The 15,277-nt window shown below is 46.4% G+C and overlaps 1 protein-coding gene across 2 annotated transcripts in view; it reads right to left on the bottom strand.

The window, feature by feature from the left end:
• ZNF217 (zinc finger protein 217) overlaps positions 1–15,277 on the bottom strand; it is a 178,033-nt gene that overhangs the window by 69,612 nt on the left and 93,144 nt on the right. For both annotated transcript variants that reach the window (XM_086932446.1, XM_086932447.1), the window contains exon 5: positions 7,287–7,417. In XM_086932446.1, coding sequence (XP_086788572.1) covers positions 7,308–7,417 — 110 coding nt within the window. In that variant the 3' untranslated portion in view covers positions 7,287–7,307. The remainder of the gene's footprint in view (positions 1–7,286; positions 7,418–15,277) is intronic.

Below are 15,277 nucleotides of genomic sequence, written 5' to 3'. Positions count from 1 at the left end.
TGTGTAGCAATTTCTGCCATGTACTTTGAAAGTATTCATGCGGCTGACTTAAAATTGAAAAGGGGGGGGGGAGGGGGGGAGAACAGGGGACTCCGTATTGCTCATGCACATTGCCCAGCTGACATATCAGAAATCTGTTTCTATATGACGGGGATGTGAAAGTGGGCACCCTGAAGACCTGTGGCAAACCAATCCTGTTTGATGAAATTAGGGGTACATTTGATAAAATGCCAACATGCTATACAATTTATTTTTTATTTGCTGATCTCAAGTTGAGAATAGCACAGTATTCTCGCTTTGGTTCCTTTGCTTGACCCAGAAAGTAATGACTATCCTTTTCTTTTTGAGTAGAGGAACCAGTTCTACTGCCTTATTGTTCTGAAGGGTGCTGATCTCAAATTGAAGTAACTCTTGTTTGCACTTATAATTGCTGATGCTCTCCCGCCCCCAAATGTAAGTAGTTGTTGGGGGAGGGGGTGGAGTAGGGAACTCGCTGTTTGGCATTCTTGGAAACGCTGGTATCGAATAGCTGCTTCTCCCTTTTGCAGTTACAAGTCTTGTCAGACTTCTGACCTTTATGTCTCAAACTCCGCTTTCATGCGCTGCCCTTTCTTTTCTGCATATACTCCAACCAAAGCGGATTCCGGAGAATACCATTATTACCATTCTTATTATAATTACTTTCTGTAGTTATTATGTGCCTTTTTTAAAGTAAACAAATCCATTTAAAAAACTTATAGGCGGGACTAGGAGGTTTTGGGCAGTGCTCATGAGCAAAGTATCCCCCCGCCACCCCATGTTACACTTGCTAAAATCTTCATCTGTAGCAAATCCAGAAGAGGATGCATCAATTCTTTCCCATCTCCCAATAGGTCTGTGGTCAAAAGGGGCATTCAGATCATGTGTAGGAACCAGGAAGGAAAGTAATAAAGAGCATGAAATCTATTATTGACATTTCATTGCCATACAAATGGCTCTTCACAAGTCATGAAGACATGGTGGAGCAGGGCGCACTAAGCCAAAGTTTCAGATAAATTCAAAGCCTTTTTCAAAGACAATCTATCAGTCTGTCAGAGGATTTATCAACCAAAGCCTGCCAGATACTTATCCCTGCTGCCTTAATCTCAATTCCTTTGGGCGTCAGTTTCAAATACATTTTCTTTCTTCGTTCGGTCATGATCAGATATCATCCAGTATAAGTAATTTCAGATGAGAACAGGGAAACACAGCAGCTGAATAACTAGGCTAGTTTCCCGACCAGTTGAAACCTTTTCCAGTATGAGAAGACCACATGTGCAGGGATTGCTTTTAGTCCTAGGCCATATATTTCAAGCACTTCACTATTTAGAAACACAATGAATACCCCTTACAGTCTGAGATTAAAAAACTAAAGGTAGAGTTTCAAAAAGGACGGTCTGCTTCAGAGTAAACTGTGCTCAAACCACCCTCTACTCACCAAACGAACAAGTTACTTACCTTCGGTAACGCTTTTTCTGGTAGATACAGTATCTGCCTGTGGATTCCTCACCTTTGAATATCCCCCTGCGTCAGCAACGTTCGGAAAATTCTTTTGTAGCACGCCGGCGTGGACAAAGTCATAGGAGCACGGCATCTCGTGCAATTCCTGACTGACGTCACAGACTCCTTATTAGGCCTACGTCGGCGTGATGACATCAGTTCCGTCTGGGTGCCTCGAAGACACGGAAAAAAGGGCGGACCAATGACAGAAGATATACACATATACAGTGTACATAGTACATACAATTCAAAATTACACACATAGTGCGCAGCCAAGGTATGAAAAACCCAATATATATACACATATAAATATACATAAATACACATAAATACAGGTATAGAAGAGGGACAAGCGGGGAGGCGGGTGGGTCAGCGAGGTATCCACAGGTAGATACTGTATCTACCAGATAAACCTTTACCAAAGGTAAGTAACTTGTTCTTCTGATAGATACATCTGCCAGTGGATTCCTCACCTTGTGAATCGAGTCCCAACTCCCGGAGGAGGATGTCCACTCTCCTATACCAGAAAATCCTGGAGGACAGGGCGCGCAAAGTAGCCGTCCCTCCTCACCTCGGCATCTAAGCAGTAAAGCTTAGCGAAAGTGTGGAGGGAGGCCTAAGTCGCTGCTCTGCAAATACCCTCGACAGGTACACCTCTAGACAAAGCAGATGTGGAAGACTTTGCTCTAGTAGAATGAGCTCTTATACCCTCAGGAGGTTCCTTACCAGCCATGGCGTAGTAGATCTTGATGCATAGAATTATCCATTTCGAAAGCGTGCGCTTGCGCACAGCTTTTCCTTTTCTGCAACCAGCAAATCCAACAAACAGCTTGTCATCAAATCGATAGTCCTTAGACCTATCAAGATAAAAGCTCACCGCCCTCTTGGGGTCCAAACGGTGAAGCCGCTCCTCCTCCTTGGAAGGGTGAGGGGGAGGATAGAAGGTAGGAAGGGTAATGGACTGCCCCAGAGGGAAGGGAGTTATCACCTTAGGCAGAAAAGCAGCCCTGGTCCGAAGAACCATTCGGTCAGCATGAGTGGTCAAGAATGGGGGCTTTGAACTAAGAGCTTGAAGCTCCCTTACCCTCCTTGCCGAGGTAATTGTAACTAGGAAAACCGTCTTAAAAGACAACAACCTCAAGGGACAATTATGCAGAGGTTCGAAAGGAGAACCCATTAGATAAGGAAGCACCAGATTCAAGTCCCATTGAGGCACAATAAAGGGAGTAGGCGGAAACTTATTTGTAAGCCCCTTCAGAAATCTCAAAACAATAGGAGATTTGAACAAGGACGGCTGATCCGGCAGGCAGAGAAAAGCAGACAACGCCGAAAGATAGCCCTTAACTGTTGCCACAGCAAATGCTTGCTGCGCTAAAGAAAGAGCAAAAAGAAGTATATCTGACAAACGAGCCCCTCAAAGGATCGATTGACTTCTCTCCGCACCAAACAACAAATTTGGACCATCTATAAGAATAAATGGATTTAGTGGAGTCACGCCTGGCCGATAAAATGACATCCACCACATCGTGCGGAAGAGAAAAGGAATTCAGGTTGCCCCGTTCAACCTCCTAATCATGATGGTGAGAGGTCTGGAGGTGGGGGTGTAAACCTGCCCCTCTATCTGAGAGAGGAGATCTGCCCTGTGAGGGAGACGGATCGGCGGGCACGAGGAGAGGTGGAGAGATTTGTGTACCACACCCTTCTTGGCCAATCTGGGGCGATCAATATAACTTGAGCCCGGTCTTGGCGAATCTTCCTCAGAACGCGAGGAATCAAGGGTATAGGAGCAAACCCGTAAAGGAGCCTTGAGTCCCAACTCAACTGAAACGCGTCCCCCAAAGCTCCCTGCATCGGAAACTGGAGGCTGCAGAATGACAGGCAGTGAGCATTCTCGTGAGTGGCGAACAGGTCCACCTGAGGAGTTCCCCACGTCCGGAAGACGTAACGAACCACCTCTGGGTTAAGCCTCCACTTGTGGTCGGCCGAGAACCGCCGACTGAGACTATCTGCACGTACGTTCAGAACTCCAGCCAGGTGATATGCCATCAGACAAATCTGATGGTCCTGAACCCAGGACCAGAGACGCAGCGCCTCTCTGCAGAGACACTGCGACCCTACACCTCTCAGTTTGTTGATAGACCACATCGCGGTGGTGTTGTCAGTCAGGACCTGAACCGACCGACCGCGAAGGGAAGGGAGGAAGGAAGGCCTTGAGTGCTAGACGAATTGCCCGCAACTCTAGAAGGTGATGTGAAGCAACCTTTCTTCTGGAGACCAAAGACCCTTCACCTCCAGATCCCCCAGATGAGCACCCCTCCTTAGAGTGGATGCATCAGATATCACTGTGGCCACCGATGGAGTAGTCTGAAAAGGCTTTCCTTGAGACAGATTGCCCGCCACACTCCACCAAGATAGATACGCCGCAGCTTCTTTGGAGATCCTCACTGACTCCCTGAGATCTCCTTGGTGTTGATACCACTGCCTGCGGAGGCACCACTGGAGCGCCCTCATGTGCCAGCATGCATGGTTTGACCAACAGAATGCAAGAAGCCATCAGATCGAGCAGACGAAGGACCTTCAGGACTGGAACACCTGCTCCATTGTAAAATAAAGGATTCATTTCCTGTATGTCGTGAATCCTTTGAGGTGAGGGAATGCACGACATACAGTTGTATCCAGTACCGCACCTATGAACAGGTTGCGCTGGGAGGGCACCAGGTGAGATTTGGGTACATTTATCGAAAAACCCAACCTGTGTAACAACTGAGTTGTCTCTTGCAGATGATGGAGCACTATCTCTGGAGACTCTGCTTTGATCAGCCAGTCATCCAGATAATGGAATACCGGTTGCTGTTGGTTCTGCTTATAGGTACGAAAAGTAGACCTTCCAAAACCCTTGTACTTCTTGGTGAAAGAGCCTCTAGTCTGCAGACCCAAAGATCTTGCTGTCGCTCTGCTATCTTTAAACCTTTCCAAGGCAGCATCAGCTTTCTTTCCGAAAAGGCCTGAGCCATCAAAAGGCAAATCCATCAGAGCAGCCTGAACATCAGCTGAAAACTTGGAAGTCTTTAACCAAGCAGCTCTTCTATTGGCAATCGAAGACCCATGATCCCGGCCACTGAATCCGTCGTGTCCATACCACTTTGTATGAGCTGCCGAGCTGCAGCCTACTTATCAAATGCCACTTCACTAAAGTTCTTCCTATCCTCCTCAGGAAGCTTAGATGATAGCTGCTTTACTGTGTCCATCAAAGCATGAACATATCTGCCTAGCAGACAACTATCATTTGTCGATTTTAGGGCCATACTACTTGCAGAAAACACTTTTTTCGCATTTTGATCTTGCTTTTTAGAGTCTTTATCTCCAGGAACCTGGGGAAAAGCACCTGCCGATCTCTTTGAGCAAGCAGCCTGAACAACCAAACTCTCTGGTAAAGGATGAGTGGACAAGAATTCAGGATCTCCAGGTGCCACTCTATAGCGTCTTGCAACTGATTTTGACACCGCAGGAGCAGTAAGAGGCCTATTCCAGACTTCCAATATAGGTTCAGTTAGATCCTCAGTAAATGGAAGAGTTGGCTCAATCACAGAGGACGGAGAAAGGAGAACCTCAGTAAGGATGTTAGACTTGTACTCCACAGATGGTAAAGTCAAATTTAAGAGTTCTGCAGCTTTCTTAATCACCACATGGTAAGGAGCCACATCCTTAGAAGGAGTATCAGATGAAGTGGGCAACTCCCATTCCGGTGTAAGTTCCAGACTACTTGCATCCTGCAACTCTTCAGAGTAATCCTCCTGATCCTGAAGTTCGCCTTCTTCAACATGAGGTTCCTCATAATTTCTTTCCTCCAAAAGGCGCTGCGCTCTACGCCTCGACCACTCCATCCGAATAGATGTCGCCGGATCCAGTAACGAATCAGACTGAGTCGGGGCCGGCGTTGATTGAGGAGCTGGAGCAGCCTTTGAATGAGAAGCTGGAACCGACTTCGAACCCCGATTTTGATCCAGAGGTCGCTCCGGAGCCAGCGACGCTGTGTATGGAGTCGATGACCTCGGTGGCGCCGAGCTATGCCATGGTGGAATCGGCGTCAGCATAAACTACAAGAAAGGCACCAGAGCATAAGCTTGCGGCACGCCCAGATTATATGACAATGGACCCATGGGACCAGCCGGTGCATCAGAGGGGTACATTGCTCTCGCATATACGCCATACACGGCGTTTAGAAAATGCGAAGGGTCCTGACCTGGACCAGGAAACTGAGGGTACAAAACCACTGGCTGCTCCTGAGGAGGCTGTACTGGATTACACTCCTCCTGTTCCTCGGGTTGGTGTACCGGAGTCACCGAAACCTGAGGAGCTTCAACTTCCTCTTCTTCATGCACCGAAGACTGGTACGGATCCAGAGACGGATTAGATTCCGGATTCGGTGTCGGCTCCCGAGACTGTAAAGGCGAGGCCTCACCTTCAGGCTTACGAGCTGGAGAGGGAGATATCATGCCCTTATGATGTCTCAGAGATGATTACTTCTTTTTCGAATCAGACTTCCTGCCGGAATGGTATCTCGAACTGTGCTTCTTCCTCTTATGCTTCTTCTTCGAGGAGCCCGAAGCAGACTTCAAAGCAGACTCCGACCGAGACCTCGACTTCGAGCGTCTTGATCTTGACCTCGCAGTCCTCTTGGTATCCTTACCCTTAATTTTGGCAAGAAGGAGTTTCGCCTCTCGTTCTCGAAGAGCCTTTGTGTTCATCTTCGAACAGGAACAACAACCCTAGACGTTGTGATCCGACAACCCAGACACCACAAACAGTCACCATGAGGATCAGTAATGGACATCATCCTGGCACACGAATCACATGGCTTAAATCCTGTCTTCTTCTAGGACATCTCGACGGAAGACAGCACTCCAACAGATACAGTAACAAAGTTACTATCCGACAACAGAAGATCCCAAGAAACCGTTAGCGTCGACGACGCGGAAAAAAGGGAACTGATGTCATCAAGCCGATGTAGGCCTAATAAGGAGTCGGTGACGTCAGTCGAAGTCACGCGCGATGCCGTGCTCCTATGACGCCATCCACGCCGGCGTGCTACAAAATAATTTTCCGAACGTAGCTGATGCAGGGGGATATTCCCAAGGTGAGGAATCCACTGCAGATGTATCTATCTGAAATTTATAGTTGCAATGGAGTGCAACAATTTCTGCTGAAGTAACTATAAGGTTATTCATAACAAACATGTACCATCTACTCGTTAATCAACAGACATTAACATGCATCACACAACGTCCCCAATTTTATCAGGGTCACAACAAATACGGCTATTTGACGCAGGTTTCTTTTTGCAATTTACTATCATCACAACACACAAGGGGAGAGAAGATGCATGCCAGTTTGAAAGGCAAACACTTCACACTTCCAGCCTCAAAATATGGACCTTCTCAACAGGAGGGTTCTCTGAAATGGTAGAAGGACATTTCAAGTTGATAAACTGCAGAGTACTTTATTAGGCTCAGATCAGGCGTATATTTATTTCAAAATGGTTTGTAATGAAGGTACCCCTCTTTTGCAGTGAAAGCATGAACATGAAATCATTGAACAATGTCCACAAGAGTAAACTCTTCGTGAGGTAATTATTTGTACTGGATAAACTTAAGTATCACACAAAAGACAGATTTTGGTTTGGATGAAGTGACACGGCTCTCAAGTTTGAAATAAGTGGAGCTAAAAACACAAATACTCTTAGCAGTAGACATAAAACTATTACATACCGTTGTTTGAGAAGAAATTCATCACGTGTTTTTATCATTTGTTCCATAATGTGATTTACTAACAAGGCCCTCGTAGTTTCGCTTTGGCAGCATACCATGTGGTAAATGTTGATAAGCATTTGTCATTTTTCCTGAAATAATATAATTAAATGAAAAATATCAAACACTAGGAAGAAAGGTCATGAAATTCTGACTTTCAATTACACAAAAACAAGGACTTCTCTCTTGATAACACACTTGTATCAAATATTCATATTCTGAAATCGTGTTAAACTCTAGAAGCACCAAAGCTTGCAACTGAAGGAGCAATTAAAAAATAAACAAACTATAAACCATTATTAAAAGATGCTCCTGAAATTCTTCTCCAGTAGATGATTAATAATACCACATACTGTCCTTGAAGATATTTGCCTACCTTTGGCGGGGCGGAGCCAAGATGGCCAACTGAGCAGACGTGCTCGATCGGGACTCCGGCAACCAGCAGTTCGTGGGACCCCCCCTCTGACTCACAGATTGGCCACCACCCAACGAGTTCATTAATGCCGGCTGGGAGCCTGTACTGCGGCGGTTTAAAGGGGTGAGTGAGCGGGCCAGATGGGGCATGCTGATACAAGCAGTTAGAGCGGACAGGAAGGAGAAGCCAGGCTGAGGCAAAAAGGACAATCCGGGAGCCTGAAAAGAGGCGAAGAGAGTTGGAGAGCGAGGCGGCAGCAAACAGCGGCAATAAATGGTGCTGTTGTGCAACTCTACTGCCAAAGACCGTCGCAGGGAGTAACCGCAGACTCGCTCGGAGCAGTGAAGCCACACGGACGGAGCCGGGGTGTAACCGGATGGCTTCAGCATTGAGAGATCTGGTTGTGTTACGACCCCAGCCTTTGCACCTGTAATCATGAGGAATATGCTACTTACCAGTATTCATCTGTTCTTGGCATACAGGGCTGCAGAGTGGTACATTATGAATAGATCGCCATCTGGTGTTGGGCTCGGATGATTGCACTTGTTTTTCTCTTGGAGAGTCTTTTGTAGACTGGTGACTCCTCCTTTGGTTGCTAGTGCGCATGGGCATCGGCTCCATCCTTAGATTGTTTTGCCATAGTAGGGTTAGATGGAGTAGTATAATAGAATACAGATAGAAATGCCCGTATAAGTGTATCTAAATAAGATAGTGTTGGAACAGACACAGGTTTCCGGGGGGGTTGGGAGGGCATGTACCACTCTGCAGCCCTGTATGCCAAGAACAGATGCATACTGGTAAGTAGCATATTCCGTTCGAGGCATATGGGCTGTAGATGGTACAATATGAATAGACTATACAGCAGTTATCTCCCTAGCGGTGGTCACCCGTGTCTGTTGCAACAGTCTGAAATAAAGTCTTTAATACAGCTTGTCCCACTCTAGCTTGCTGTGTTGTGTGCACATCTACACAATAGTGTTTTGTGAAGGTATGCGGTTGTAACCCAGGTAGCTGCTTTGCATATGTCATCTAGTTGAATGTTTCCTAAGAATGCCATAGATGCTCCTAGTTTACGTGTAGAGTGAGCTCTAGGAGGAACAGTTAATGTCCTCTTTGCTTTTAAGTATCATATTTGTATACATTTTACAATCCACCTGGCAATGCCTGCTTTAGAGATGGGATTGCCCTTATGTGTTGGAGAAAACGCTACAAATAGCGGTTTTGTTTTTCTGAAAGTTTGTGTTCTTTCTATGTAGTACACTATTGCCCTTCTGACATCCAATGTATGTAGGGCCCTTTCTGCTACAGTCTGTGGTTTTGGAAAGAAGACCGGTAGTTCCACTGACTGATTGATGTGGAATGCCGAAATTACTTTAGGCAAGAATTTTGGGTTTGTTCTAAGAACCACTTTATTTTGGTGTAACTGCATAAATGGTTCTTGTAATGTAAACGCTTGCAATTCACTTACTCTTCTGAGTGAAGTGATAGCTATGAGAAAGGCCACCTTCCATGTGAGGAATTGTATTTCACACCTATGCATAGGTTCAAAGGGTGGTCCCATTAGTCTTAAGTACTATGTTGAGATTCCAGACTGGGGAAGGTGGTAGTCTTGGTGGAATGACTCTTCTGAGGCCTTCCATGAAAGCTTTTATTGCTGGTACTTTAAACAGGGAAAGATGTTGTCTATTTTGTAGGTACGCCGCTATAGCTGCGAGATGAACTCCAATAGAGGTGTATGCTAGGTTACATTGCTGCAAGTGTAGTAAATAGCAAATAATCTGTTTAGTGGATGCGTCCAGAGGGTTGATGTTATTACTGTTACAGTATACAGCAAACCTTTTCCATTTTGCTGCATAGCATGCTCTGGTTGTAGGACGTCTTGCTTGTTTAATGATTTCCATACAGTCCGGAGGTAAATCTAAGTATCCAAACTCTATGACCTCAGGAGCCAGATCGCTAGGTTCAATTGTTTGGGATCTGGGTGCATTATTTCTCCATGGTTCTGTGTAAGGTGCATGGGTAATAATCTCAGCTTTTGATGTGGTACCTGTGAGAGTTGCAGTAGCGCGGTGAACCACGGCTGTCTTGCCCACGTGGGTGCTACTAGTATCATTGTCATTGAATATTGTTGCAGTTTCCGAACCACTAATGGAATTAGTGGGAGAGGGGGAAAAGCGTAAGCAAATTTGTTGGACCAATTTATCCATATCGCATTGCCCTGGGACCGGTGGTGTGGGTACCTGGATGCAAAGTTTTGGCATTTTGCGTTCTGATGAGTGGCAAATAGATCTATCTCTGGTTGCCCCCATCTTTGGAAGAATGGCTGCAGTATTTGGTCGTGCAGTTCCCATTCGTGTACTTGTTCCGACTCTCTGCTTAGGATGTCTGCTATCTGATTTTAAACTCCTGGTAGGTGTTCGGCTAACAGGTAGATCTTTTGAGGAATGGCCCATCTCCAAATGTCCTGCGCAAGTCTGGATAGTTGGAGAGAGTGTGTCTCCCCCTGTTTTTGAATATAATACATTGCAGTCATGTTGCCTGTTCTGATCAGGACTGCCTTGTTGGGTATTTGCATTTGGAAAGCTTTTAATGCTAGAAATACTGCTAGTAGTTCCAGGTAATTGATGTGCAGTCTCTTTTGCTGTACACTCCATTTTCCCTGCACTGTGTATTAGTCCATATGTGCTCCCCATCCGGTGAGCGATGCGTCCGCTGTCAGGATCACTTTTGGAATCGGTTCTAGGAACGACCGTCCCTTGGAAATGTTTGTTGTGTTCCACCACTTCAGAGAGCGATGTGTGCGGTCGTCTACCAACACCAGATCTGTAATCGGACCTTGAGCCTGATTCCACTGTGTCGCTAGACACTCCTGCAGTGGACGCATTTGTAGTCTGGCATGTGGTATAAGCAGTATGCAGGAGGCCATCATGCCTAACAGCTGCATGAACACTCGAGCTGGTAGTGAGTGTTGTGGTTGAAATTTTTGGATCAGCGTGCTCATTGTTTGGATCCCGATTGGATTGGGGTATGCTTTGGCTCTTTCTGTGTCTATAGTAGCCCCTAGGTATTGTTGAATCTTGTTTGGTTGTAGGTGGGATTTTTTGTAGTTCACCGTAAACCCTAGCTGGTGCAGCAATTGAATGGTCTTCTGCGTGTTGTGAAGACATTCTTCCTGTGACTTGGCTTTTATTAGCCAATCGTCCAAGTAAGGGAAGACATGTATTTGTTGTCTTCTTAGGTGTGCTGCCACTACTGCTAGGCATTTTGTGAACACCCTTGGTGCCGTTGTGACACCAAACGGAAGGACTTTGAACTGATAATGTTGTCCTTCTACTACAAACCGGAGGTATTTTTTGTGGGCTTTGTGAATTGGGATGTGAAAGTAAGCGTCTTTCAGATCCAGTGTAGAAAGAAAGTCCCCTTTCCTCAGTAAAGGAAGTACTTGTTGGAGCGTTACCATGTGGAAATGTTCCGAGTTTATGTATGCATTGAGAGGTCTTAGGTCTAAGATTGGCCTTAGAGACCCATCTTTTTTGGGGATTAGGAAGTATAGGGAGTATACTCCTGTCCCCTGCTGAGGTTTTGGAACCTTCTCTATGGCATGCTTTTGTAACAGTGATAGTACTCATTGGACGCTGTCTGGGTGGGGGGATGTTTGGTGGGGTAGCTTTAAGTTCTAGGTAATAACCATGTTGGATAATTTGTCTCACGCACTTGTCTGATGTGATGTTTTCCCAGACAGGTAGGAACTGTGATAGACGTCCCCCGACCGGTGTTATGTGGTCTGGGGGGACTTGTATTAAGTCACTGTTTTGGGGTTGGGGAGTTGCGATTGTTATTTCCGCGACCTGTACCCATGTTGTTGTTACCTCTGTAACTGCCTCTTGAATTACCTCTGGGTGATGTTGGTGTAAAAGAGGTAGATTGCTGACTTGTGCCAGTATTTTTTGAGCCCCCTCTATAGGTGGATCTACGAAAGGAACCCCTTTGAGTTGGCTGTTGTAATGCTCCCATTGACTTGGCCGTTTCTGTGTCCTTTTTCATCTTTTCTAAGGTCTCATCTGTACCGGAGTCGAAAAGTGTTTTTTGATCAAAAGGTTGGTTCAATAAAGATGTTTGTACTTCCTGTTTGAACCCTGAGACCCTAAGCCATACATCTCTTCTTAGCATGATACTGGTGTTGATGGATCTTGCTGCAGTGTCAGCCGCGTCTAAGGCGCACTTAATGGAAGTGTTGGTTATTATCTTTCCTTCCTGTATAAGCTGATTTGCCCTTTTTTGATGTTCCTTAGGAAGATGTGTGATGAGTTTTTCTAACTCATCATAATGCGCCCTATCATAGCGCGCAAGTAGCGCTTGTGTATTAGCTATGCGCCAGCTGTTTGCTGCTTGGGATGCTACTCTTTTGCCTGATGCTTCTATTAACTTTGACTCCTTATCAGGAGGAGGGGCTTCTCCTGTAGATAATGAGTTAGCTCTTTTACGAGCGTTTGTAACTACAAGCGAGTCCAGAGGTACCGGTCCTTTGATAAATATTGGGTCCTTTGGGGCTGCCTTATATTTTTTTATCAATTCTTGAGTTTAACACCCTAGCCCTCACTGGGTCTTTGAATAGGTCTGTTGTGTGACTGAGAAGACCCTTTAACATAGGTAGAGTGCCTGATGTTCTTTGTGCAGCAGGTAGTGTTTTTAATAGGAAATCCTCTATTTGAGGTTCTGTATGTAGATCTACCTTATGGTATTTTGCTGCCCTATTAATTAGCTGTACAAAACCTGTGTTATCATCAGGTGGTGAAGGTTTTGAGGGGTATAACTCTGAGTCGTTGTCATCATCTGACCCTGCATCATAATTCTCCCATGGGTCTTCCTCATCTGGGAAAGTGTCATCATCCCCATGAGGTTCTCCCTCCCCTGTATCACTGTCTACATCTGTCTGAGGTGTAGATGGTCTTGGTGTAGAAGGTGGAGGAATAGCTGGCATAGTGTGAGGGATAGGAGAAGAGGGTGTGATTCTAGGCCGAGGAGAAGGAGGAGGAGTTGTATTCGTCCCCATTGCTCTCTTTTTAGGAGGAATAGCTTTGTCGTCTAGCTGTTCATTTTTCCTATTTTTCGGTGATTTCGTCACTACCTTGCCAGTTTGTGGATCGATAAACAAAGTCTTTTGTTTTGGATCTGTTTGCTGCTCCTGTGTCGGTACCGAAATCTTTGGTTCCGAAAGGTGCCTTTGCTTCTGACCGTCAATGTTTTGTGTTTTCGGCACCGAGGATCTGCTAGATTCCGATGTTTTCGGTATCGAGTGAGTTTAACGTCGAAGCATGTTTCGGTTTCGACATGGAATGTTTCCATGCCGAGCCTTCCTTTGTATGAAGCTTCGGTGTCGAAGTCGATGTCAACCGTTTCTCGGATCCGACATGTTGGGAGGCCGAGAGTTTCGGTTTCTGTTTCGTTGCCGGGCCCGAAGGCGGGGCGTCGGAAACTTTCTTCAGTGGTCTGACCGGGCTCGAAGGCGGGGTCGGTACCACACGGGGTCGGTTTTTTGGTAAGGGGACGTCGTCACTCACTGTTTGTTGAACGTCGATTTCCTCGACTTCCGACTCGTCCACTTCCGACCCCGACTCTTCTTCATGTTCCTCTTCTTCTTCGAGGTGCTTGTCTTCGAACAGCTCCGGGATTGCCTCCGACTGCATTCTCGAAACCTCGTGTCTTCGAGCTCGACGGTTTCTAATCGTCGACTTGGAGGAGAATGCTGTGCAGGCCTCGCAGTCCCTGGATTCGTGGTCAGGTGATAGGCAGAGATTGCACACCTCGTGTAGGTCCTTGTGTGGGAACTTAGCACCACACGTTGGACATTTCTTAAATGGAGTCCTTTCCATGGACTCCGGGCTGGACTACGTCGAGAAAGGCCTCTCGGTCGTCGATGTATAAGAAAATGTTTAATGTTGGAATCGAAACGCGTCGGAATGGAAATGAAATCGCGTTCGATAACAATACCGTCAAATTGGAAAGGGAATACGCGCCGAAATATCACTTCTTCTCGAAGTCGATCTGGAGCGCCTCGATCCTCATCCGAACCCGATGGCGGAAAAAAACAATCTAAGGATGGAGCCGATGCCCATGCGCACTAGCAACCAAAGGAGGAGTCACCAGTCTACAAAAGACTCTCCAAGAGAAAAACAAGAGCAATCATCCGAGCCCAACACCAGATGGCGATCTATTCATAATGTACCATCTGCAGCCCATATGCCTCGAACATAACAATACCCCCTGCTCTTACCAAGAGACAAGAGCCAGTCAACGTGCAGTAGTGCCCCAGGCCCTTAAGTCGACTGACAATAAAAAGAATGCAGGGCCCATTTACTGCATGGCCTGCGATAATCACTGCTTGAGGAATATGCAGTGAGCACGGACGGGCCATACATAACAGAATTCTACAGATGACTAGGGTAGTATTTAGCCCTGGGAACTGCAGCAGCAACCAGGCAGCTGAGTTGATCTACTGAATGGGGGAGGGGGGTGCAAGTGTGTGGGGGGGGAGCAATCAGAGCTAGGTGACCTCTACACCATTTTGCCTTCACTGTTGGTGCTTTATTTTTCCTTGCCCTGTGGTGAGAGGACATTAGGGCCCTTATAGATGCACTGAGGAGTACCCATTGAAAGATACCCGGAAGGGCCCAGGGTGAAGTGCCCTTTACAACTTTAAAGAATAGCCCTGGGCTAACTTGTGTATAGGAGGCCTGGGCAGAGTTTGGTTTTGGACCGAGCTCTGGCTAGTCGCTGTGTAGAAGTTAAACGGAAGCTCAGAGCTTAAGGGTAGGAATATGCTTTGCTGCCCCCAGCACATTTAAGAATTGATTGGCAAGGGAAGAGATATTTCTCCTAAGGAGGCCAGGCAGTTGCTGGAAAGTCATTGATGTACAGACAATGGTGAATGTTGATTCAGTTCAATGTCTAGAAGATGATAGATGATGGCTGGGAGTGCAGACACCATCTTAGGTAACCGAGGCGGGGAGGTTAAGCTGCAAGCGAATGAGAATAGTATGTGTTGGCAGGTAACTGGGATGGGTAAGTTATATATAACTTCACCCTTGGTAGGCCTGCTATCAATGGCATTGTTGCACCCAAGGGATCCTACACTTGGAACCACAGGGAGCATCGCACTATACAAGGGAAGTTAGGTTGTGCTATTGTAAGGTGGGGAATGACACCTATTGTGTCGACTGTGGTCAGCAACTTCGAGAGAGAAGACGAAGACTTCGGATTACAAGAGGGGTGCCCAGACCTTCCTTTCGACTGGTACCGTGAATGAGACCCATGGGGGGACAGAGGTCGTGCCAAACGCAGGCCTGCAAGCAGCTTTAGGGACCACTCACTCAAAGCTTTCAGAGCCATGGCCCAGCAGTTGAAGCACTACTTCGAATCGTGGTCATGTTTCAGGCAACCGAGACAAGCCAGGTGGGACACGTCACAGACGGTATGGGGACAGGCGTTGCACGGCTTGTATCAAAACGGATATAGTGGATTATTCATTTGAGAGACA

The sequence above is a fragment of the Lissotriton vulgaris genome, chromosome 7 (genome assembly GCF_964263255.1).
Source record: "Lissotriton vulgaris chromosome 7, aLisVul1.2, whole genome shotgun sequence".
NCBI lineage: Eukaryota > Metazoa > Chordata > Amphibia > Caudata > Salamandridae > Lissotriton > Lissotriton vulgaris.
The sequence above is the reverse complement of the archived record's forward strand: the minus strand, read 5'-3'. Positions and strand labels throughout refer to the sequence as shown.